Source organism: Amblyraja radiata, chromosome 17 (assembly GCF_010909765.2).
Source record: "Amblyraja radiata isolate CabotCenter1 chromosome 17, sAmbRad1.1.pri, whole genome shotgun sequence".
NCBI lineage: Eukaryota > Metazoa > Chordata > Chondrichthyes > Rajiformes > Rajidae > Amblyraja > Amblyraja radiata.
The window spans coordinates 38,165,521-38,190,641 of NC_045972.1; the positions used below are offsets into that span (position 1 = coordinate 38,165,521).

General features: G+C 43.5%; 1 protein-coding gene across 2 annotated transcripts in view; it reads left to right on the top strand.

Annotated features, from left to right (window-relative positions):
- The first annotated feature begins 426 nt into the window (after positions 1–426).
- slc9a5 (solute carrier family 9 member A5) overlaps positions 427–25,121 on the top strand; it is a 116,400-nt gene continuing 91,705 nt past the window's right edge. For both annotated transcript variants that reach the window (XM_033036218.1, XM_033036219.1), the window contains exon 1: positions 427–682. In XM_033036218.1, coding sequence (XP_032892109.1) covers positions 484–682 — 199 coding nt within the window. In that variant the 5' untranslated portion in view covers positions 427–483. The remainder of the gene's footprint in view (positions 683–25,121) is intronic.

A 25,121-nucleotide genomic window follows, 5' to 3' on the forward strand; every position in this document is an offset into this window, starting at 1 on the left:
GCCTCCCAGAAGGAGAAGGGAACTTTTTATTTTAACTGTCATATTTGACTAAATTCCTATTTTTTTGCAATGATAACAATTAACATCTTTAATAATGTCAAGTTCTGCTGCTTATTATTAGCGGACGGAGCCGTGCAGCGAGCTCCCGGTGTATCATTCTGAGGACGGGTCTCGACCCGACGCTTCACCCATTGATTGCTTCTCTCCAGAGATGCTGCCCGTCCCGCTGAGTTACTCCAGCATCTTGGTGCCTGTGCGCGATGTATCAATCTGCCGCGGGGTGGATACAGAGCGATCGGCGTCGTTATTGGCTGGGGGCGCGTCGGTCACGTGGGCGCCGCGACTGTTCCGCCAATGGGAGGCGAGCGGGGGCGGGACTAGGCGGGGAGTCCGGGGTGAGGTGAAGGGCGAGTTCGGGACGCCGCTTGTCCGCTGCCCGAGGCGGCTTGTCTGCGCCTCTCTCCCCCCTCCGCTACCTCCACCATGGCACAGCTGCTGCAAGAAGCCGGCTTCTCCCCGCTGGCTGTCAGCCACACGGCCAGAATGCGGAGCACCGTCGAGGAAGGGGACCCGCACGCCTACGGCACGGCGAGCTTCGAGATGGTCAGGTGGGAGTGGGTGCATGTGCAAGGACCCTACCTGGTGGCCGTGTGGATCCTGGTCGCCAGCTTGGCCAAAATCCGTGAGTACTTCCACCAAGCTTCCTGGGATAGAACATGCTAAACAAATGCTCCGTTTTCTGATCCCTAAGTTTCATGCCCCTTATTCCCAAACTGATCAACTCTTGATACAAACATGACCATCAAACTATCAAGAACCAGAGGACGCAGGTTAAAGATGAGAGGAGGGGAAAGATTTAATAGGAACCCGAGGGGTAACTTTTTTCACACCAAGGGTGGTGGGTGTATGGGACGAGCTGCCGGAGAAGGTAGTTGAGGCTGGGACTGTCGCAACGTTTAAGAAACATTTAGACAGGTACATGGATAGGGCAGGTTTAGAGGGACGTGGGCCAAACGCAGGTAAGTGGGACTAGCGTAGATGGGATATGTTGGTCAGTGTGTGGCCAAGTTGGACCGAAGGTCTTTTTTCCACGCTGTAAGACTTTATGACTCCATGACTCTATCAGTATACTTTGGTTTGCAGTGTGTACGCAGTGGTCTGTGTTCAAGTCACCTGCGTAGCTGGGAGAGGGCGAGAGAGAGAGAGAGCGCAGATCTCCACACAAATGACCTGAAGGGTTGGTTGCTGCCGGTGCCCAAGCTCATGTCCAGGTGTTCATGTTGGGCGAGCTCTTGAGCCGGGTTGGCGAACATCTCAGAGAATGCGGGGTCACGAGTTGCAGTGAAATGCTGCAGGAGGAGATATATACATCCACATTCCGTGTTTAGATCGAGTTCTCTATCAGAGACTGTCAAAGCCCGTAGAGTGTACTGAAATTTGATCAACGAGTTCATGGCTTTCCGTCACCTCTTATTTTGTTAGCATAATATATTTCTTCCTCTGCCAGTGCACCCAATTAAATGTGTTTTATTTCTGGAGTATCGGTTAGCACAATTAATTTGCAGCCCAGAGCATAGCAGAGTACGAACTGGATGCGTCTTAATGCCTGTAAATTATGCAGCTGCATCTTGGGCGTTTGAGCAATTGAGACGAGTTGCGCAAGTGAAAATGATCAGGTTTTTTTTTCTTGGATAGGAGAGATTAAATTAGATTTAATATAAATGTAAAAGGGTTTGAAATGTCATTTGTTTGGTCCAGTTGCTGCAAATTTTCTCTGCTGGATATTTAAGGCAGTGCCAACATGAATCCATCCATAAATATTAATTCAGGTTTTCTGGTTATTTGACTTTTAGTGTAGGACGGAATGCAGATGCTGGTTTTCACTGAATTGTTTTTAGTCTAGTTTACCTGACCTGTGGGTAAGGGAGATTATAGATTTGACTCGCTTGAAAGTGGAGTTGTGGATAAAGGGTATTACATAATGGATGTTCTAATTTGGTACCTTACAAATAATAACGAGTTCAAGGGCACTGCACTGGCAGTAAATTCCTTTTAAAGGCATAATCTAATTGATCTAATGTCAGGTCATTCTACGTGCAGTAACTCTTTCTCATAGAGTACTTGTTCTAAACTTGGAATGAGGATGAATATATCGCCCTGCAGCACGACGGTACTCCAAAATCTGGCCCCACATTCGCTGACAGGGGTTTGTCAACCAGGGTCAAAGCCTAGCCCAACATAAGCATCTGAATCTGGGACACATGAGCTTTGAGAAATCCCGTGTGTCTGGAAAATTGACTTGTGGCAGGAGGACGTAGTAAAGTAATGGTGAAACTGTGAGAGGATTTGTCGACAGCAAGGACCAGTGGTAATCTATTGAGGGAGAAGGAGCATTATATTGAAAGCAGGGACATTGGCTGCATCCTATTCATCCAACCTGATTGAGGGGAACAAGGTATTGTGTGGACGAGTAGTTTCTGTCTTCAGTGAGGAAGCAATGTATCCAAGACTAGTGCTTCAGGTGAAAGGTTGAAGAGGAATGGATGACTGACTGTATTGAAGATCATGGTTCCTTAACAGGTGACAGCATGCTGTGATTACAGCAGCGGATTGCTTGGCTGTAATTAGGCAGATCAGAGGTATGGACCAGGGTCAAAGGAGGCTATTAAAGGAGTATTTAAGAAACATGGCCCCAATGATGTGTTTGAGAAGTTTGTTGAACGTTTAGATATAGTTGGAATAGTGAAATGGTGATAGACTTACTGACCTTGTAATCTAAGGGACTGGACCAATGATCCAGCGCAAGTCCCAGAAATGCTGATGTTTTTAAAGAATAGATCAATTAATGTGGGATTTTACAGTGGGTTCCAAGGGAAGGCTGAGTAGGAAATCTCATCTCCGAGCTATTCCCACCTTGCCAGGTAAGCGAGAGGATGAAAGGAAAAGGTGATGTTCAGGTATGTGCTGGTTTACCAAGCTACTCTGGAGCTGCAAGAAGATGCAACTATACACAATAGAAGCAATTATGACTGGACAAAAAATGGCTGGTCTTACCCTAAAAATTCAGTAAACTGTTAGTTTCTTAGGGCGACCAGTCAGTTTCGTGGTCACCTTTGCTGAAGCATCTGCGAGAAATATGACGTTTCATTCACTCTTCTTGTGTTTAATTGACATTTATTTATACAATTTTCTCCTGAACCACCGTAACACTCTTCTTGCGATGCTCACTCTGTAATGAGTATACCTCAACAGTAAATATCTGTGTGCAGCAGTGGGGATCAAGGCTGAAACCTCTCTTGCCAAGATTTGCTAATTTTAAAACTGGTATCACTAGGGATTGATCAGAAATTAAAATCTTGATTTGAATTGGCTCTTAAAGTTGAAGCCATTGTAGAGTGAAAGCTGAAATCTTTTGGAAGGTGCTGTACTGGAAGTTATGACCTTGGTTGGTTGTACTTTGTTTTAGAATTCCTTCAATATTGTATTAGCATGCTATGCTGAAAGATTTCTACTTCAGTGAATTACGTTTAGAGTGATGTGTCTTGTAGAGCAAATGCCTTTATTGTTGATCAGGTGAAATTCGTTGTCACAGTGTTGACATCTTCCTGAGTCACCAGATTGGGCAGATTATTGAAAAGGAATCACAGTAATGCAGAATTCCCTTAGCCTTTCCCAGTAGTAGTAGTAGTAGTATTGGCAAACATTTTGAGCTCAAGCCTGGGCCTCAAAATAAAAGCCACAGTTTTTGGAGGCGGATACTACAAATTAAGTTAAGGTGCCACACTTAACATAACGACAAATAATTTGGAATTGATACAATACTACTGGGTTATTCTGCACGTTCCAGAGAGTTATTTCAGACTTTGCTTTGCTATAGTGTAGCGCAACTCAATTCTCTATGGATAGTGCCTTAGGATTAAGGAGAACTTACTTCCTCTTTGGATTTGTGGGTTCTGAGGTGGCCAGTGGGGGTCAATGTAGTCTCTTTCACAGATGGGGCTTTGGGTGGTTTGAGGGGTGGTACACAGGGATTCTGTGTGCTCCACTCTATGGTCTTGGTGTTCTATATCATCTGGAATGTTTTTTTTCTTCTAAAATCTCTCCTCATTCTCATCAACTGCTCCCAGATTCTAGCACTTACTTGCACAGTAGGGAAAATTTACAAATACCAATTAACCAGGCGACCAACACATCCTTAGGATGTAGGAAGGAACCCACGTGGTCATGGGGAACATGCAAACTCCACACAGGTGGTATCCGAGGTCGGGATCAAACCCGGGTCTCTAGCACTGTGAGACAGGGGCTCCACCAGCTGCGCCTCTGTGCCACCCCATTTGTTTGATAACAATGTGTGTGGTTTTTTCCTATTGAACGGTGATAGTCCATTTATGGTCAATAGTACAAGATATTTCCAAACTTCAAGCAGTCCTGTAAGATTTCTAAAATGTTTGTAGCTAGTGTGTCATGAAAATGTAATTTCATGACATGAGGTTAGATAGATAGATAGAACCTTTATTGTCATTCAGACCTTTCGGTCTGAACGAAATTATGTTGCCTGCAGTCATACACAGAATCAATAATAACAAAACATACAATAAACACAAATTAAACATCCACCACAGTGAGTTCACCAAGAACATCCTCACTGTGATGGAGGCAAAGTCTTAGTCTCCGTCTCTTCCCTCCTTGTTCTCCCTCTGCGCTGAGGCGATCGATCCAGGCCGAAGATGCCGCTCTCCAGTCCAGCGGACCTCCGTGGTGATGTCGCCGCCGCCAAAAGCCGGAACGCCGTCTCCGCTCCGAGACGGCCCGCCACAGCATCAGATCCGGGCAGCCGCCCCAGCTCCAGGTCCTGCAGTCTCCGCTCCGGGTCCCGCAGTCTCCACTCCGGGCCGCCGCCCCAGCTCCAGGCCGCCGCCCCAGCTCCAGGTCCCGCAGTCTCCGCTCCGGGTCCCGCAGTCTCCACTCCGGGCCGCCGCCCCAGCTCCAGGCCGCCGCCCCAGCTCCAGGTCCCGCAGTCTCCGCTCCAGGCCGCCGCCCCAGCTCCGGGTCCCGCAGTCTCCGCTCCAGGCCGCCGCCCCAGCTCCGGGTCCCGTAGTCTCCGCTCTGGGTCCCGCAGTCTCCGCTCCGGGTCCCGCAGTCTCCGCTCCAGGCCGCCGCCCCAGCTCCGGGTCCCGTAGTCTCCGCTCTGGGTCCCGCAGTCTCCGCTCCGGGTCCCGCAGTCTCCACTCCGGGCCGCCGCCCCAGCTCCAGGCCGCCGCCCCAGCTCCAGGTCCCGCAGTCTCCGCTCCAGGCCGCCGCCCCAGCTCCGGGTCCCGTAGTCTCCACTCTGGGTCCCGCAGTCTCCGCTCCGGGTCCCGCAGTCTCCACTCCGGGCCGCCGCCCCAGCTCCGGGCCGCCGCCCCAGCTGCGGGTCCCGCAGTCTCCGCTCCAGGTCCCGCAGTCTCCGCTCTGGGCCGCTGCCCCAGCTCCGGGCAGCTGCCCCAGCTCCGGGCAGCTGCCCCAGCTCCAGGCCGCTGCCCCAGCTCCGGGTCCCGCAGTCTCAGCTCCGAGCCCCGCTGCATCAGCTCCAGGCCGCCGCCGAAAGCCAGAACGCTGCACCAGCAAGTCGGGCCACCGCTGCCTCAGCCCCGAAGACGGCCAGCCTCTCGTTGGTAAGTCCTGGCTGGCTCTGCTTCCGGAGCCTCGGGGTCGGTCGCAGGTTGGAAGCCACCAGCTCCGCCATTAGGCCTCAGCGCAGACGGAGGCAGAGAAGGGGGATACGACACGAAAAAGTCGCATTCCCCCGAAGGAAGAGACAGAGAACATGTTTCACCCCCTCTAACACAACCCAACAAACTAAAACTTAACCAAAACAAGACAAAAAAAACAACAGAAAAAAGTAAAGACAGACGGACTGCAGGCGAGCCGCAGCTGTTAACAGCGCTGCCACTTCCGGATGTACAGAGTGTCTTTTTCTCATAAATATTGTTGCAGCTTTGAAGCAGTTCACTTTGTCATGAGAGTGAGTGATGCATTTCACTCATTTAGCCGACTATAAAGCTCGGCTAATACTGTGAACATTTGTCAGATTGTAACCCAATATCTGCATTGTGATTATTCTGCCCACTGTAAAGGTAATCTCTTACTGAAGCTCCTTTTCAGCAACTGAAATGTCCAGAGCACCAGTCAACCAAAGGGTTCTTTGCTTTACAAAATACGTATGTTCTGGGTGTGGGTGTGATTAGAAAAAGAGAACAAAAATACTGCCAAAGATATTATCAAGGTGGTTTTCAAAGTTGGAAAGACTTTGTGGAGAACTATCAGATTGAAAATCTTTTGGATGATAAATTTATAATTTCAGAAAGGATGGAAATGTGCAGCAGTGGTAGCAAGAAATTATATATGATCCGCAGTCTTAGAAACAGAGAATGGTTAGAGGGAGGGGTTCTAAGATCTTATCAGTAATCCATAAGGAAAGACAAAGAGGAGTGATTTTATTTAAAAGTCAAATGTGAACTGGATAAAATGTTGACTTCCACAAGCCAGCAAGGACTAGGTTGTACAAGTTGATCGGTAGCAGGTGAGAAATATTAAACAGAGGAGAACAATGCTGCAGGAAAACAATGGGTCTGGCAGCATCTCTGGAGAACGTGGATTGGTGATGTCTCGGGTCGGGACCCTTCTTCAGACTGTGTTTCCTTTTTTCAAATTCTGAAAAAGGGTTCTGACGCAAAACGCCACCTGTCTATGTTTTCCTGGGGTGCTGCCTGACCCAAAGATCTTATAGCGGACCCACTGAGTTACTCCAGCACATTGTGTTCTTTTGTGTAGACTAGGATCTGCAGTTACTTGTTTCTACAAATAGTAAACAGAATGTTGACCCGATCATTCCCAAATATTTGCCTTGTATGGACCAAGCGCAGGCAAGTGGGACTAGTGTAGCTGGGACATTGTTGGCCAGTGTGGGCGAGTTGGGCTGAAGGGCCTGTTTCCACACTGTATCACTCTATGACTCTTTGTTGTTTATCTTTTAAAATATGAAAATTTACATATTGATGCAAAAAAATACTCCTGCCTGCTTCATCTTTTATGATATCTGTCCTGACATCTGAGGGAATATTAATACATTACTCTTCACATAAAAGTTAAATATTACCCAAGGTTGAATTGACATTTACAACTTGCCAGTATACGACTGGGATACTTGTTAAATATTGATGTCTGAGGTGATATTTCAATTTGTAATATTACCACCAAGATGTGATGGTCAGCAATTTTAGGCGTAAAACTATAAATCAAGTAATTGCACTTTATGTTAGTGTGACTGCTCACAACTAAGTTAAATAATTTTAGCAAATAACTTAATTGTTTTGAAACATGAATTTCAATTTCATACAGCAAATTATTTTTTTTTACATTTGAGTTAGCATTTAAGAGATTGAAATAAAACTGTTGGTCCAAATTATTAATTTGTTGGAGCCACAGTACAAATTGCTCTTAAGTGGTGGCGTGCATTTTAATAAGAAGTTGATGCTTTTGCTATTTTGCACAGTCAATCTGGGATTTCATGTGGTAGATGGTCATTTCTTTAGACAATGCAACTCGAAGATGTGTGAGAGAGACGTAGATGTGCCAAGCACCGCAAAGTTGTGTCAAGGATCTGACATAAATGGCAGATGCAAAATGCCCGTCGTGAATCAAGTTGCCAATTTAGCACTTATTCACAATTTCAATTCTATCATCTATTTGAATGCCAAACGTGGGAGGTGATGGTGGGCGATGGTAGTTGCAAAACAAATAGACAATTGGCAATTTGCCTTGTGCCCCTGCAAATCTGAATGTCCTCCTTTTGATTGCTTCAAATTCAAAATTGTCGAACAAAAATGATTAGTATTCAAAAACATAATAACATAGGAGTAGACCATCAGGCCTGCCCTGATATTTAGTATGATTTTCCTCTTCTGTGCCAGTTCCTTATAATTTTCAATTCTTCAATTTACCAAATACTTATCCATCTCCACCTTAAATATATCTACTCATCTGGCCTTCATCACCCTCCAGGGCACAAAATTCCAGAGAATAAATGACTGGCCCTTGCAGCTTTGTCCCCTTGTTTGTCACGTTTTCACAAGTGAAAGCCCATTAACCTCTACCCTGTCATGCCCAGTTAGAACCTCACATCTTTGAATAAGGTCTCTCTTGTGCTTCTAAACTCCACGGGGTATATACCCAAAATGTCAAGCCTCTTTTGAGAGAAGTCCTCTCAGCACAGGAATTAGCCTGGTGAACCTCTCTTAGACTGCCTCCAATGATGCAAGATGTGATGATGCTGCACAGTATTCCAGGTGTGTTCTTACCAAGACCCTACACAACTGTCACAAAACCAGAAGACATTGGAGCAGAATTAGACCTTCCACCCTTCGAGTCTACTCTGCTTTTCAATCATGGCTAGACACAAAATGCTGGGGTAACTCAGCTGGTGAGGCAGCATCTCTGGAGAGAAGGAATGGGCGACGTTTTGGGTCGAGGCCCTTCTTCAGACTGATGTCTGGGGAGGGGACAGGACATAGATAGAATGTAGTCGGAGACAGTAAGACTAGTGGGAGAACTGGGAAGGGGAAGGGGATGGAGAGAGAAAGCAAGGTCTATCTAAAAGCTGGGCCCAGCGCAAATTGGAGGAACAGCACCTCATATTTCGCTTGAGTAGTTTACACCCCAACGGTATGAACATTGACTTCTCTAAAAGCCCTTGCTTTCTCTCTGAACATCATTCTTTCTAGCTCTCTCTCCATTTAGATAATCATCATTTTATCCTAAGTGCATAACTTCTCAATTTCCTAAATTAAACTCTATTTGCCAGGTCTTTGCTCAATTTTATCTATACCCCTTTGCAGGCATGATGAACCCTTTCCTCTATTTTCATATCATCAGCTAATTTAGAAACATTGCATTTTGTTCCATCCTCCAGGTCATTAATTGGTAAACCATGAGAACCAGGAACTGATCTCTGGAGCACTTCATTAGTCACATTCCTCCATCTTAAAGGACCCTTTTATTCCAGCTGTTTATTTTTTAACTAGTTTTCAATCTATAGTCACAGACTTCCTCCAATATCATAGACTATTAATTTATGAACCAGCTTCTTGTGTGGCATCTTGTCAACTGTCTCACGGCAATCTCAGTACCTGACATCTACATGTTACCCTTTATCAACTCACCCTCAAAGAATTTGAGCAAATGTGTCAAAAATAATTTGTCTTTCAAAAACAACATGTTGATTTAGTATTGGTGTTCAACATTTCTAGATGGTCATTTTCTCTTTGATTATTGACTCCTGCTTTTTGCAACAGTAGATGTCAAACCACAGTCCCAGCCTTCTGTCTTCCAAGCTTTTTGAAAATTATCTGTTTTTCCAATTTTTGGGGTATCTTCCTGGAATTTAAGGAGCCACCTCCATTTAAAACCCATGGATGCAATTTTGTAATGTAATATGTGGCTGAGAGATGCTGCTTCAAGAATACAGCATGTAACAAATTATTCTGCAAAATGCTAACAACAAGTGCAATTCATTTATTAAGAATAACCCATGAATGTTTGGCTGTCACAGAATGAGGACCTAATGTTTCAAAAGGTGATGAATGGCTTACCTCCAATTATCTTACTGGTCAATGATCATCTGCATGAAAACATTAATCACTTTAAGTAAGTATTATCTTTAGATAATGTGAGATTAGTCACTGACTCTGTTGCACAGATATCTTGATCTTCCTTCATCATTAATTCAAATGATCTATTGGATACCCGAATTTTCTTTCTCAGAGCTCCTAAAGGGTTTCAAATTCCAGTTTCCATTTTCCCATTTGTCCACAATTGCTTGGGTTTAGGCTTGGGGAATTATAAATTATTCCTTAAGAAGAACATCCTAAAGCAAGTGGAAGTGACTGATGTGTTCCTAGATGGTTGTCATCCTGGAAGGAGTGAGCTGAAATACAGTGAGAACCAGATGTACCTTCTTAATTCGAACGTTGACCCAGATCTCGATGTGGCGGAAAAATTAAGGGCCCAGACAGTGGAAAGAAACAGTTTGAAAATAATAGAATCCATGTGGCACGCATCTATTGTGATTGAGGCGATATTGGAATTGAGATTATTAACAGGGTAATGTCACCAATACTAAGACCAGGTTGCACTAGCTCATCAAAAACTGTAAGTGATAGCTTTTTCTGAGATAGGATTATTATATATAAGAATAGGGCTGTTAAATTGGAAATTCATGGCACGTTAGATGGATGTTACAAGTTTTAAATCTAGTAGGTTGGAATTAAAGTTGAAATTACAAACTCAGAGCTATACTGCATGGAAATGGGCCCCTTGGTGCCGCCCATCTCTACTGACCAAGTCACCTAACCAAACTAGACGCCCTTGATTGCATCTGGCCCATCTCCCTCCAAACCTCTCCTATCCATGTATCTGCCCAAGATCTGTTCTCTTGTACTCAATAACATTGACAGATAAGGACAACAGTGCAAAATCTCTTCACCACCCGGCCTTGCTGCGCCACCTCTTTCAAGGAACTATGTACCTGTATCACTCAGTCTCTCTGGTCTACAACACCACCCAGGACACCACAATGTACTATGCAAGTCCAACGCTGGCTTGTAAAAAATGCAACTTTTTGTATTTATCTGACTTAAACTCCATTTGCCTTACATCAGCCCATTGGCCCAGTTGATCAAGATGCCGTTGTAATCTTAGATAACCTTCTTTACGATCTGCTACACTATCAGTTTAATTGGACCCAGCAATATTCCCTATGGCACACCATCTGTTCCAGACCTCCAGTATGAAAAACAGTAGCACAAGATATCTCCCTTAAGCATGGGAACACTCGATGTAAGATCGTGCTTCCATATTTACAATGACATGTAAATGTTTATCCCTCTTCACCTTTTAATTACACCATTAAAAACAAAATGATGCTTAATTGCCATTGGAAATTGTGTAAAATGTTACAGGGTACAACTTTTGAGGAATTAACATGTAATTTTCAGTGTAAGTTACTGATTCAGTCTCGCTCACAGCAGGTCACCCGATTGCATATAACTTGTAATTCTAATGAATTGTGTTCTTTGTTGTTTGCAGGAATGAGAATGTGCAAGCATTTGTACACTTGTACCAAATGTGCAGCATCAATAACCACAGTGAAACTGATAATCTGGCATGCTCAGAATTTTGGTGTAGAAACTAGCGGATTTTCCGAAACTCTTAGATGTTATTCCTATCAATATGTCAATACTTTCTTCGATGCTATCACAGTATTATAATTTCCCAGTTAATCTCGAAGGTTTAAAGGAAGAATGTGAAAAAGGACACTGATCAGTGTAAAGAGTGCAGGAACTAACTCGGTGGCTATTTTCTGAGAGTGACCTTAATTGGATGCACTGATCCTCAGTAAAAGGAATTGCACTCGGCAGTATCATTAGCTGCAGTGAAATACCGAGAGGAAGAGGCAGATAAAAGTTTACCCTGGATCTCCACTACTATCTAAATGTAGCCCCCTTCTCCTCCACCTGCTGCTCTGTTCACAAGAGTTTTTGACAGTTTGTTAGATTGTATATTAAGTTCCATTGATACTGTAATACTCAATGAAGCCCTCATTTATCTCTCATAGGTTGAAAGATTGCAGTATTGGTAATGCACCTCTATATGCCTGATGATCTAATAAGCCCTTTATGCCAGAAACTCATTCCAAGTGTTAAGTGAGACACAAGTGGATGCTGAAGCACAGAAGGCAATCTAACATTTTATTTCCTTCGCTCCATAGATGCTGCTGCACCCGCTGAGTTTCCCCAGCAATTTTGTGTACCTCAGGCAATCTAACAGTTGGCCCAATAAACAAACTGCTGAAAGAATTCAGTGGGTCAGGTAGCATCGAGTGGAGGGGAATGGACAATCAACGTTTTGGGTGGAGACCCTTCCTCTGGACTGAAAGAGCAGAGGGGAGATGGCTGGTACAAAGAAGTGGGGGATGCATTCGAGAGAGGATGGGTGGGGTGGTGGATGGAATCAGGTGAAGAGAGAGGCATGGAGATGGCAACAGAGACTAGGACAGGATTGGTGGAGGAAACCAGGGTTCCATCTAATGGAAAAGGGATGTGGAATATGGAACCAAATAATGATGGTGAGGTGAACAGATAGAAATAGTGGGGGGAAAGGGACTTGATTAAGAGGAGTGTGTGAGTGATGGGCAGATGGCGTGGGTGGGAACAAACACATCTCCTCACTGTTCCCATCTGCCTGCCCTACCCCACCCTTATTTTCTCCCATATTCCACCTTCCTTTCCTATCCGATTCCATCATCTGTATCCCCTTTACCAATCACAAACCAGGCTCTGTCATTATCCTGTCCCTCTCTCCCTCACGACTCCAATTCACGCCTTCTCGATTGGATCCTCCCATTGCCTACATGGACTGCCAGTGAGATTGCAACGGTTAATCTTGAGATTTCTTGACCGTGCCTTATTTTGGTCATTGAAATCCACCTCAAGATTGGAATTTAACTCTGCTCAGACTTTGTCAAAGTAGAAGACTACAAGAACTAAAAGCAGAGTCTCAGCAGCAACAGTGTGTGATTTCAACCAGAGGAATTATGGGCACCACATGACAAAATGTATCAACTCACTGCAGGCGGATGACAACTGCCAAGTCCACAAAATGTGAATTGACGTCTTCCTAATGGAGCGATGTGGTGGGTGATGCTTTAAGAAGAATGACAAATAATATGAGATTGTTTTAACAATTTCCAAGTTAAAATTTGAAAGTGAATGGATATTTTGTTACAGAACATGCCAATAATGAATAGGGAATATATTATTATCGGCTTAGTATGCTATTTGTGGTTGTAGCATGCTATTCACTAGTGTATTCTGTGTAGAAAGCACAGATTACCTCTGTTGGCAATCTACTGCATCTAGTCTGACATGCAAGGGATCTGTGTTCGATCCTGATTTCCGGTGCTGTCTGCCTGGAGTTTTGAGCATTTTCCCCATGACAATTGGGTGTGGGTTTCTCCTGGGTGCTCTGGTTTCCTCCAACATTCCAAAGACGTACAGGTTTGTAGGTTAATTGTCTTTGGTAAAAATTGTAAAATGTCCCTAGTGTGTAGGATAGTGCTAGTGTACGGGGATCGCTAGTTGGTGTGGACTTGATGGGTCGATGGGCCTGTTTCGGTGCTGTATCTCTGAGGTAAACTAAAGACATTTGTGGATAATCTTCCACATTGGTAAACATATTACTTGCCACTTATCAATCCATGAATGTGTGGTTCATAAGTTCTTGGAGCAGAATTAGGCCATATGGCCCATGAAGTCTACTACACCATTCAATCATGTCTGATATATCTTTTCTTCTCAAACCCCATTCCCCTGCCTTCTCCCCATACCCCCTGACAATCAAATGGTGTTTTGTTAGACGTCATTGATGTAACATTGTAGTGGAACAGCTTGGCCCGAGGTGCCACTAGTCTGGAGTGTGAATCATCAGTACTACAAGTGAGATGTTGTCTGGTCTCAGAATTACTCACAGCCATTTCTATGTCTCATGGATTGAATCGAATTGGCTGAAGATCCCAATTTTTGGGATGGGGGGGGCGGGGATCTCGGGAGAAAGCTGAGACGAATCATTCATTTGGCACTCCTGCCGTGGTACTTGTGATCTCATTGGTAATTCTGGCTGAACATCTTGTGATTCCTTCAGCTTTTTCTTTACAGCTCACGTATTGGGCCATGCCATAATTGAGGAAGGAGGTGTTTCTCCTCCAGTTGGCCGTTTCATTGTCCTTCGCCATTCATGATTGGATGTGGTAGATTTAGGGAGTTTTGATCTGATCCATTGATTATAAGACCCTTGTGAATATTACCTGTTGAAGTTTGTTGACTGCACCCCGTTTTGTTTTAATCAACTATTCTGTTAAAGACTTTGTCTTCGGTTGATTTAAATTGTGTACAACTTTCATTTCAGTTGTCATAGCATGCGTCTGACAAATTGGATCATGAGATCAGAAGAAAATGTTGTTATTTCACAGGTTATTGTAAAAATTCAGATAGGATAAGGCTGATATATTCTTGGACATCCAAATGTTACATAACATTGTTTTGTGGGTGACTTATCCCAACTTGGACATCATTCCCAAAATGCTGTTGATGTCTTTGCACGGTTGCCTTGACTATTATTAAGTCTGTCCAAATGTCTTTCCCTTGACCTATTGTGATTGTTGATGGACATTTTAAATGACATTAAGAGTCAATGAAAGGCTTGGTGACTCTACTTGCCTAAGCAGGTAAGAAGGATGTCAGATCTTTCCAGTTAGGCATTATTAAAAGTTGAGCTTGGGACAAGTTATTTTTGAAGGGAAAAGGAGAATATTAGATTAGCAGCTAATGTAGTTTTATTATCAAGATGATGCTGCCAGAAACCTTTGCCATGCTTTTTACCTCCTTGCACAGATCTCAATTTTGATAGTTGAGTCCTATCTGTCCTCCTGCTGTTCATTATTTGTCCTGAGCAGACTTGTGGAAACCAAAACAGTGATATGTTATGGTCCCACAATAGGCAAAATAGAGGGCCATGTAATTAAAAACTCTATATTTATCCACATGAAGAGGCGAGGTGCTTGATAAACTATTTGGTGTATGAAGAATGCCTTCTTCCCTTTCACGGTCTAAATCACCGTGCAACTGAAATTGATTGTAAAGACTTGGACAGATCTCACAGTTTAGAACATTTTTAATTGCAAACTTTTTTTCCAAATATTGGTGTTAATTTTTGTGGAGCTGGCAAAGAATTGCATTATGTGTAATTGTGACATTTTGCAGCAGCTCTGGGTGCAAATTTACTGTAGGTTGTCCAGTTCAGAAATTGTAGAAAGGAAAGAATGTCTTTCTAGGGAAGAAAGGAAAGATTTTGACTTGTGTACAGGTTGCACGCATATAGTTGTCATTAAAGTCAATTTCAAGCTTGGCTTAAATTGGTCAAATTGAATGACATTTAGCATCTTAAAACTAAAACAAACAGTTCCCTGCAAAAATCTATTCTGCAATATCAATGGATACTCCACTGAGTTAAGATGGAATGGAACATGTAGAAAATGATTCTTCTCACCCACCCAAATTAATTGAATGGTAAGTATTTTCAAAGCACAATATATTTTCTCATTTAAAATGTAATGAAGGTACATGGAGTCAAGAAAATCTGTATGATTTTAAAAAAATGGTTTGTGTGGAGGGAGGGGACCATAAAGTAATAATAACCTGGAAACTTACAAATAAATTTGTTTGGTGCCTCTAAACAATTAGCCAAGTGCAATTCCCACAGCCACACGGAGGCCAGAGCTGTAGATGTAACAGGTCTTTATTTAGCACAAGTAGACATTAAGGAGGAGACCTGGTGGGATAATTTCTCGGGAGAATTGCTCAATAGAATCACTCTGAACTCAAAGTGTTTGAGTTTTTATACTCTTAAGAGCAAAGATAACAGCAGATGCTTAACTACAATTTTAATAGTTGCAATTGGTGTTGGTTTATTATTGTCCCGTGTACAGAGATTGAGTGGGAAAACTTTATTTTGCAAACTATCCAGGCAAATAAGCATAATCAAATCATACGTGAGTACAACAGGGAGTGCAAAAGATAAAGGAAGCATAGTGCTGAATATAGAGTAGAAACAAGATGCAGGTTTACTAAACCAAATGCATAATGTGTTGGATTAACACAGCGGGTCAGGCAGCATCCCTGGAGGACGGTGATAGGCAATGTATTGGGTTGAGACAGTACTTCAGACTGCTTGAGGGATAGTTAGCAACTGGGAGATACAGCAGGCCTACACAGACCGAGTGCAGGTTGTTTAGTGTACGCTTGATGTAAAGGTTGCCACATTGGGAGCATGGATTGAGGTTTGAGGAGGAACCTCTGTCTCACCTCAAAGAGCTGCTGGTGTCCCTGGATGGATGTGAAGGAGAATGTAGTGTTGCAGCTGCAGAGAAAATGCAAAGGCTGCATTGAGGTAGATTGGGAATTCATCATAAGTACATGAAAGGTCCATTCGCGAGTCTGATAACAGCAGGAAAGAAGTGGTCTTGCATTGTTTACTTCAATATTTTTAGTGCAATCAAATGGTTCCATTGAGAATTGAAGCACATCTTGACTGATAATTTCATTAAATGCCCTTTGGGACAAAATAATGTTCAAGCAGTTTTTGACAGAAACCCAGGACACTTAATGTTCGCAGGGTGATGACGGAGTCACTGGGTATGCAAATACCCCAGTTATTGATTGACAAAACAAATATGCTGTCGCCCTGCTTGATGTGTTGAGTGACAACGCAGCAAGTTTTGAACCAACCTTGTCCTTTTTATACAATGTTCCAAAATGCCTTGCGTACAAATATCTGATGTCTAGTTAGATGTTGCCCCATTGTTGCGCATTTGGCCAATGCACAAAAGAATGGCTCACAATTAGGTCAATTTACAGATCGTATCTCCTAAGCGACCTCCTGCTGTGAGCCAGGAGCCAGTAGATTGTGCTCTGCAGGCAGCTATTAGTTTATGCAGCTATCCTTCTAATCTCAAAACTCATTACTGCTTGTAGTTTACATTTTGTAATAGCTCATCTATTCTGGTTCTCATTTGCCTTCATTGATCTTGTATCTTAAGTTTATACTTGAGCTTCTCCCTAACAGTCTTCATGGCAGAGTCCAAGTTCATAAACTTGGATAGACACAAAATTATCCAGTAACCTAGCGAGTCAGACAGCATCTCTGGAGAAAACAGATAGGTGACGTTTTGGGTGCGAACCTTTCTCCAGTCTGAATGTATCATGAAACTTGAGTATAATGGGCCTGTCCCACTTGGGCGACTTTTTAGGCGACTGCAGGAGACTATGCAATCGCCACATGTTCGCGAGTTGTTGCCGGGGAGTCGCCTTCATGGTCGTGAGGAGTTCCCGCATTCTGGGAACTAGTCGCGGCTCATTATTGTCGCCGTGAATTTTTCAACCTGTTGAAAAATTTGCGGCGACTAGAATGAAGCCGCCATGGAGAGTAGCGAGATTTCTCGTGTCGTAGGTGGGTCGCCAGGAAGTCCTAGTGGGTTGCCAGAAGGTCGAAGGTTCTTGTACGTTGTAGCTGGTGCTGACCGGTGAATTTCATTGGGGAAAAAAAACATAAGCAGTAGTTTTCAGAACCGAGGATAACTGACCGCTAGTGTTAAATGGCCGCCGAGCTTCACAGCTGTGTATCTCCGGCTTCTTAAAAGTTGTCTCCGCTCCTTCTCTCCCCCCACCCCTTTCTCCCTCCTTTCCCTCCTCTCTCCTCCCCTCTTTTAAAGGACTTACCGTACACTGTGCTTTAGCCATCGTAATTACAGCGCCAACCTTCCTGTTGAATTGAATTGAATTGAATCCTTTATTTGTCATTCAGACCTTTCGGTCTGAACGAAATGCTGTTGCCTGCAGCCATACATGTAATAATAACAAAACACAAAAAACACAAATTAACATCCACCACAGTGAGTTCACCAAACACCTCCTCACTGTGATGGAGGCAAAAGTCTTAGAGTCACTGTCTCTTCCCTCCTCTTCTCCCTCTGCGCCGAGGCGATACCCCACCGGGCGATGGCATCAGTCCCGCGGTTCAAGCTCCGCGGCCCGGGGGTGGTCGAAGCTGCCCGCAGCTGTTGCAACGGGTGCTCCGGAAAACAGGCACCAGCCTGTGACCTGCGAGCTCCCGACATTGTCCTCCACTGGCCCGCGGCCGAGTCCCGGATCCAGGTCGCCGCCGCCAGAACGCCGCCTCAGCCGCCGTAGCACCGTCTCCGCCCCGCACCGGGCCGCCCACAAGGCAGCGTCTCAGCCCCGCACCGGGCTGCCCCCACGGAAGCACCTTCCAGCCGGGAGCCGGTCCGCCCACACAGCAGCGTCTCAGCCCCGCACCGGGCTGCTCACACGGGAGCACCTTCCAGCCGGTAGCCGTGCCGCTCACACGAGAGTGTCTCAGCTCCGCGCCGTCCGCCCTCACCGGAGCGCCGAGTCGTGCCGCTACCCGGACATCACCACAGCTCGAAGACGGCCAGCCTCGCGTTGGTGAGTCCTGGCTGGCTCTACCTCCGGACCCTCGAGGTCGGTCGCAGGTTGGAGGCCGCCAGCTCCGCCATTAGGCCTCAGCACAGACGGGGGAAGAGAAGGGGGATACGACAAAAAGTCGCATTCCCCCGAAGGGAGAGACAGAAAGCTCTGTTTCACCCCCCCCCGCACACATAACACCACCTAATAACCAAAAAAATTACTAAACTAGACAAAAAAAACAACACAAAAAGTAAAAACAGACAGACTGCAGGCGAGCCGCAGCTGTATCACAGCGCCGCCACACACTTCTGTTCATGTGTGTCTGTATCACATTGGCTTTGCAACGTGTGAATTTCACTCAGACAGCATTCCCCCCGCTAGCCCTGTCCCCCGCCTGCATAATGGGCTGGTGAAGGAAGCTGAGTGTGTGTGTTCGTGTGTGTGTCCGTGTGTGTGTGTGTGTTCCACTCTGACAGTCGCCGTTCCAGTTTCCGGTTTTTCAGGTGACTGCTGGCAACCTGACAGTCGCCGGCAGTCGCCTGAAAAATCGCCTAAGTGGGACAGGCCCATTAGTAACCTTTATCCTTAGACAGCATTGTCCGACATGTGACAAGAAGGAAAGTAACTTTATAGTTTTCACTTTTTTCAACTCTCCAATTAACTCTTTAGAAAATGATTCACATCAAATGTCACAGATAAATCTGCATGATTCATCTGTTCCTAAATCCAGTATGAAATTATCAAGTCACACAACTAATATAGTGCAATTTAATAAATCAGAATAAATAATTCACCCACTATGCACTTTTTACTACCTGGACAAAATTGTTTTGCTTTTGAGATGAACAGTCATCAATTACCCATTTGCTCTCCTCCTCCCATTCCACTCTCACCTCACCTCATTGTGTGGTTGCAAATAATAAGCCATGCAATTAATCTTTCTCTCTGCCTTTCAATTTGTTGTCTCACTAAGCACCTGATGAATTTAGAACCTTATGTCAACCATTTTGTACCTGATGGTACTTAGCTATATTATCTCCCAAGTTTACCTCAAAAATCTATAATCTATGATCTATAATCATGTAAACATTCAGCTTCATTCTTCAATCAACAATTAAATCTCCCTCTTTCGGAAAAGTCATGCTTACTTTCCATCTCTCGAGATGGCGCTGACATGTAAAGAGTCCCTAACGATTCTGCAATTGTGGTGATGGAATGACAAACCTGCTGCTTTGCTTGTCAAAAACCTATCTACATGTATAATATCCAACTGCTCAATGTTTCATTGGGCAAAAGCGGATGCAAGTTAATATAACTCCAACAATTTGATTTTTGTGAGTTTTGTTCGACTAGCATAGCTTTGCACATCTTGCTTTCTTATGGATGAAATAAGACCTCCTGTCATTACCCCCTCTGTTCTTTGAGGAATAATGCATGACCTTTTCAGATGATTGCAATATGAATAAACCAATTGGATCATTTTTAACAGTGGAAATGTCAACAGTTCTATGCGGCCAAATGTGTTGATTGATCAAACATTGCATCCTAACAAAGAAAAACAGTGCAGCATTTTCTAGGTGTAATCTTTTTTTTTTTAAACACACACAATTATTTGAATTTGAGAATGTTAGTGCTTCGTAATACAGTGCCCTCCATAATGTTTGAGACAAAGACCCATCATTTATTTATTTGCCTCTGTACTCCAAAATTTGAGATTTGTAATAGAAAGAAATCACATGCGGTTAAAGTGCACATTGTCAGATTTTAATTAAGGCCATTTTTATACATTTTGGTTTCACCATGTAGAAATTACAGCAGTGTTTATACATAGTCCCCCCATTTCAGGGCACCATAATGTTTAGGACACAGCAATGTCATGTAAATGAAAGTAGTCGTGTTTAGTATTTTGTTGCATATCCTTTACATGCAATGTCTGCGATTCATGGACATCACCAGTTGCTGGGTGTCTTCTCTGGTGATGCTCTGCCAGGCCTGTATTGCAGCCATCTTTAGCTTATGCTTGTTTTGGGGACTAGTCCCCTTCAGTTTTCTCTCAGCATATAAAAGGCATGCTCAATTGGGTTCAGATCGGGCGATTGACTTGGCCACTCAAGAATTTATCATTTTTTAGCTTTGACAAACTCCTTTGTTGCTTTAGCAGTATGTTTAGAATAATTGTTTTGCTGTAGAATGAACCGCCAGCCAATGAGTTTTGAGGCATTTGTTTGAACTTGACAGATAGGATATGTCTATACACTTCAGAATTCATTATGCTACCACCATCAACAGTTATATCATCTATGAAGATAAGTGAGTCAGTACCTTCAGCAGACATACATGCCCAGGCCATAATACCCCCACCATCGTGTTTCACAGATGAGGTGGTATGCTTTGGATCTTGGGCAGTTCCTTCTCTCCTCCATACTTTGCTTTTGCCATCACTCTGAGATAAGTTAATCTTCATCTCATCTGTCCACAAGACCTTTTTCCAGAATTGTGGTTGCTCCTTTATGTACTTCTTGGCAAACTGTAACCTGGCTATCCTATTTTTGCAGCTAACCAGTGGTTTGTATCTTGCAGTGTAGTCTCTGTATTTCTGTTCATCTGCAGACAGTGGTCATTGACAAATCCACACCTGACTCCTGAAGAGTGTTTCTGATCTGTTGGACAGGTGCTTGGGGGTATTTCTTTATTATAGAGAGAATTCTTCTGTCATCAGCTGTGGAGGTCTTCCTTGGCCTGCCAGTCCCTTTGTGATTAGTAAGCTCACCAGTGCTCTCTTTCTTCTTAATGATGTTCCAAACAGTTGATTTTGGTAAGCCTAAGGTTTGGCTAATGTCTCTAACAGTTTTATTCTTGTTTCCCAGTCTCATAATGGCTTCTTTGACTTTCATTGGCACAACTTTGGTCCTCATGTTGATAAACAGCAATAAAAGTTTCCAAAGGTGGTGGAAAGACTGGAGGAAAGACTAGGTGCTGAGAGCTCTCTTATACCTGCATTAAAGAGGCATTTAAACACACCTGAGTAATTACAAACGCCTGTGAAGCCATGTGTCCCAAACATTATGGTGCCCTGACATGGGGGGACTATGTATAAACACCGCTGTAATTTGTGCATGGTGAAACCAAAATGTATAGAAATGGCCTTCAATAAAATCTGACAATGTGCACATGTGATTTTATTTAAATTACGAATCTCAAATTGTAGAGTACAGAGGCAAATAAATAAATGATGGGTCTTTATCCCAAACATTATGGAGGGCACTGTATGTTTAAAAAATATTCATCTAGGTAGTCTGGAGTATGCAAGAGACAGAATTTGTAGGATGGAGATTTCTATCGACCACATTTTTGAATGGACTTAGTTTTGGGTTATAAATGACTGCTTTTCTTTGTGTGCGAAACCCGCTGTTCTCTGCGACCTATTTTTGTTCATGACCCTTGCAATGATAGGAAACGAATGACCCAAATTATACATAATTGGGAATCCAAAGAGCAAAGCTCATGAAGATATGAAATGTTAAGCTGAATAAATGAGATGTAATGTGGAAACATTTGCTTATGGAAAAGTATTGGAAGAGAATTTTCAATGCTTCCATTGAAGAGAAGAAAAACCCACGAAAATGTTGAAATGTAGGAGAACTTCATCTAGATTTGGCAATGCACAGGCCAATAAATGAACCCTATGTAAAGATGAAGTAAAGGATTTGATTTGTCCTATAGCAGAGAGCAAAGTTCCAATGGATCAAAAGGAACACCCAAGTTAAAAAGATAGCAGTACGGAAGTGGAAGAGAGTAAAGTGGCACAGTTGGTTGAGTGTGAACTAACATATCCTGTTTTAAATCCAGCTATCTATAGGCCCAAGGGATAGATATTTCTAACTTCTATCCCTTAGTAATGAGGCACATTCAGCATTATTCACAAAAATATCCGAATATCCTTCTGAAATTCCTCACTGCTATTATTTTTTTTAATGTACAACCTGATAAACTAGGCAATCCAGCCAGATTACCTGACCCTTAGCTCCTCAGAGTAAAAGAAAATAACAAAGGAAACATCTCTGTTAATAGTTATAATCCAGTGTTAGGATGGGGGGGTCATTGAATGATTCTGAATGATAACTTCCTATGGCCCTGTCGATGGACACAAGATGCTGGAGTAACTCAGCGGGACAGGCAGCATCTCTGGAGAGAAGGAATGGGTGACATTTCGGGTCGAGACCATCGTCTGCTGATGAATTTAACCAGCATATATTGTTTTTTCACAAAGCAGCGAAAATGACAATTGGTTGTGGAGGTGAATATGAATTCAATATGTTGGTTTTGCACTTACTTAGCCTGGTGCTGCCCATATTATTCCATTAGCTGACTAACCGACCATGCTGCTTTCAATATCAGAGCTATTTTTTGATAGAATTTTGTAATGTGGCTGGAAAGACAGTAAGAAATCAAATCGTTGAAAACTTAAGGATTTCAAATTCAGTATTAAATAGCAGCCTCCGCTATGTTACCAGTTTTATGTGTATACATTTGGGCACTGGTGACTCAGCAGTTGGTGCTGCTGCCTCATAGCTCCTGTGACCCAGATGCTGTCTGTGTAGAATTTGCAAGCTATCTCTCCGTGTGAGTTTCCTTCCACACTGGTTACTGTAAATAAGCCCTTGTTTAGGTAAGTGCCAAAAAGAATCAAACGGGAGTGAAAATCTTCAGTTTCCAAGTTCTTCCTCATGCATGCACTTCATCCATTTTTTAAATACACTGATATATTGATCCATAGCTAGGCATATAAGAGAGAGAGTAAATGGTGTGGAAATAAGACCTGTGGGATTGCACTGCTGGGAGCTGGCAAGGACCTGATGGGCCAAATTGCCAACTTTTATATCATTATAAATAAGTTAACCTTACTACCCTATATTTTAGTGTTTCTACATAATGAAGTGACGAGACAAATTGGACAATGGCAAAGCTGCAGTCTACGAGACTAGCTCTTTGAAAGGCCATTCCTGTTGTCTGGGGTATAAATGAAAGGACAATAGTTCTTATTTCAGCTAGCATACCAGATTAACGCTTGAGTGAGCCACTTACTGTGATCAGCGTGATCCTCAATATTTTCTGGTAAATGATTTAGAAAGCATAATCTGACATCAGCAATTTGTATCCAGAGGGAAGAAAAATGAAATTTGGCCCAAATATGAGCTGTGAAATGCATAGTTAATCATTTGCTCACTCCTTTTATTATGTGTTTTGGCCGGTCTGCAACATTAAAAGTTCTATTATTCTAAATGACTCGCATTACATTTTTATTATTTAATAAAACAAAGTGACATTAGAGAAGTAAAAATTGAAAAATACTGGAGCAACTCAGCAGATCAGACGGCGGACGGGGAAAGAGAAACGGCGAACATTTAATGTTGAGGCCCCTTCATTAGAAGTGGGAGGGTGGGGAGGGATATTGGTTAATCAGTTGGTCCATGGGTTAATGGTGACAATTAAGAGGGAGTGTATAAGCAAAAGGGAGCAAAATAATTTGTGAAATATAGGGCTGTGGGACACGTATCAATGGGGAGAGAAAAGCCTGAACCAATTTCACAGATGGATGACTTGCAACATAAATGATCAGTTCTGATCTAGACAGGAAAGTCAGTTTGCTGAAATTGTAGAATTCAATATTACCTGTTACCCAAGTCATGTTCTGATTTATCTGGGGATGCAAGGTGGAATGGGTCACGATGCACAAGTCCCTGGAAATTAGAAATAATATAAGTACATCCAACATCACCCTCGTCCTCATAGCCACCTTCATGTATGGCTGCATCAGGTTATGCTGGGAACTGAATTACGCGAGCAAGTTGCTAATCAGCTGGACGTTGCCACAGCACTTTAGTCTAGAGATAGTGTGGAAACAGGCCCTTTAGCCCACCGAGTCCGTGCTGACCAGCGATCTCCGCACCATCTTACACACACTAGGGGCAATTTACACATACACCAAGAAAATTAACCTACATACATGTACATCTTTGGAGTGTGGGAGGAAACCGAAGATCTCGGAGAAAACCAACCCGGTCACGGGGAGAACGTACAAACTCCATACAGACAACACCCGTAGACGGGATCGAACCCGGGTCTCCGGCGCTGCAAGGGCTGTAAGGCAGCAACTCTACCACTGCACCACCAAGCTGACCAAGCTTGGTGTACTTGATAGAAACACCTTGGATGACAATTTCATCAGGCAGCGAGCGGTCAGCATAGAACATCCTGCCCACTGTGGTACAAAGACACACTGGAGCTTGTGGAGTTGCTCCCTGAGCAGATTATTCAAAACATCTGGCAGAAAGTCTCATCACCAGAACGTGCCAATATACACTAAGGCCTCGCTTGACCAGTGATGAGAAGGGCCCGCTGTGTCATATCATTCCTGATTGGTTGGCATTTCAACGCACACTGAAAACGCGATGCCGTGTTTCCCAACACACATTTAAATAAATAAGTAACCAACAAGGGAAATGCAGAGTACAAGACTATTTTTTGTAAAAGATAGACATGGCTACAAAATATGATGTTTGTTTCCTTCCTCCTCCTCAGAATATGCTAATCTAGTTTATCTAACTCGGCATGAACTAGAGTTGAGTGCCTGGCCTATTTAGAAAGTGACAGTACTTTCATGATCTGTGAGTTTATGGGGGAGGAGACGAGATCCATTTAACTATAATCACTGTATAGGCAATTGTAAATGCCACTGTCACTTCTTTTACTTTTTGATAATCTATTTGAAAGTTGGTGAATAAATTTTGATTGTATTTGTTATCTATTTGCATTTTTTTTTTAACCATTTGGGCATTCAGATCATAGAGCCATAGCCAACACCACAGAATAGTTTCCTTTCCTTTTTCCCCAGAGGTGCTGCCTGAGAAGGGTCTCGACCCGAAACGTCACCCATTCCTTCTATCCAGAAATGCTGCCTGTCCCGCTGAGTTACTCCAGCATTTTGTGTCTAACGATGCTACCTGACCCGCTGAGTTACTC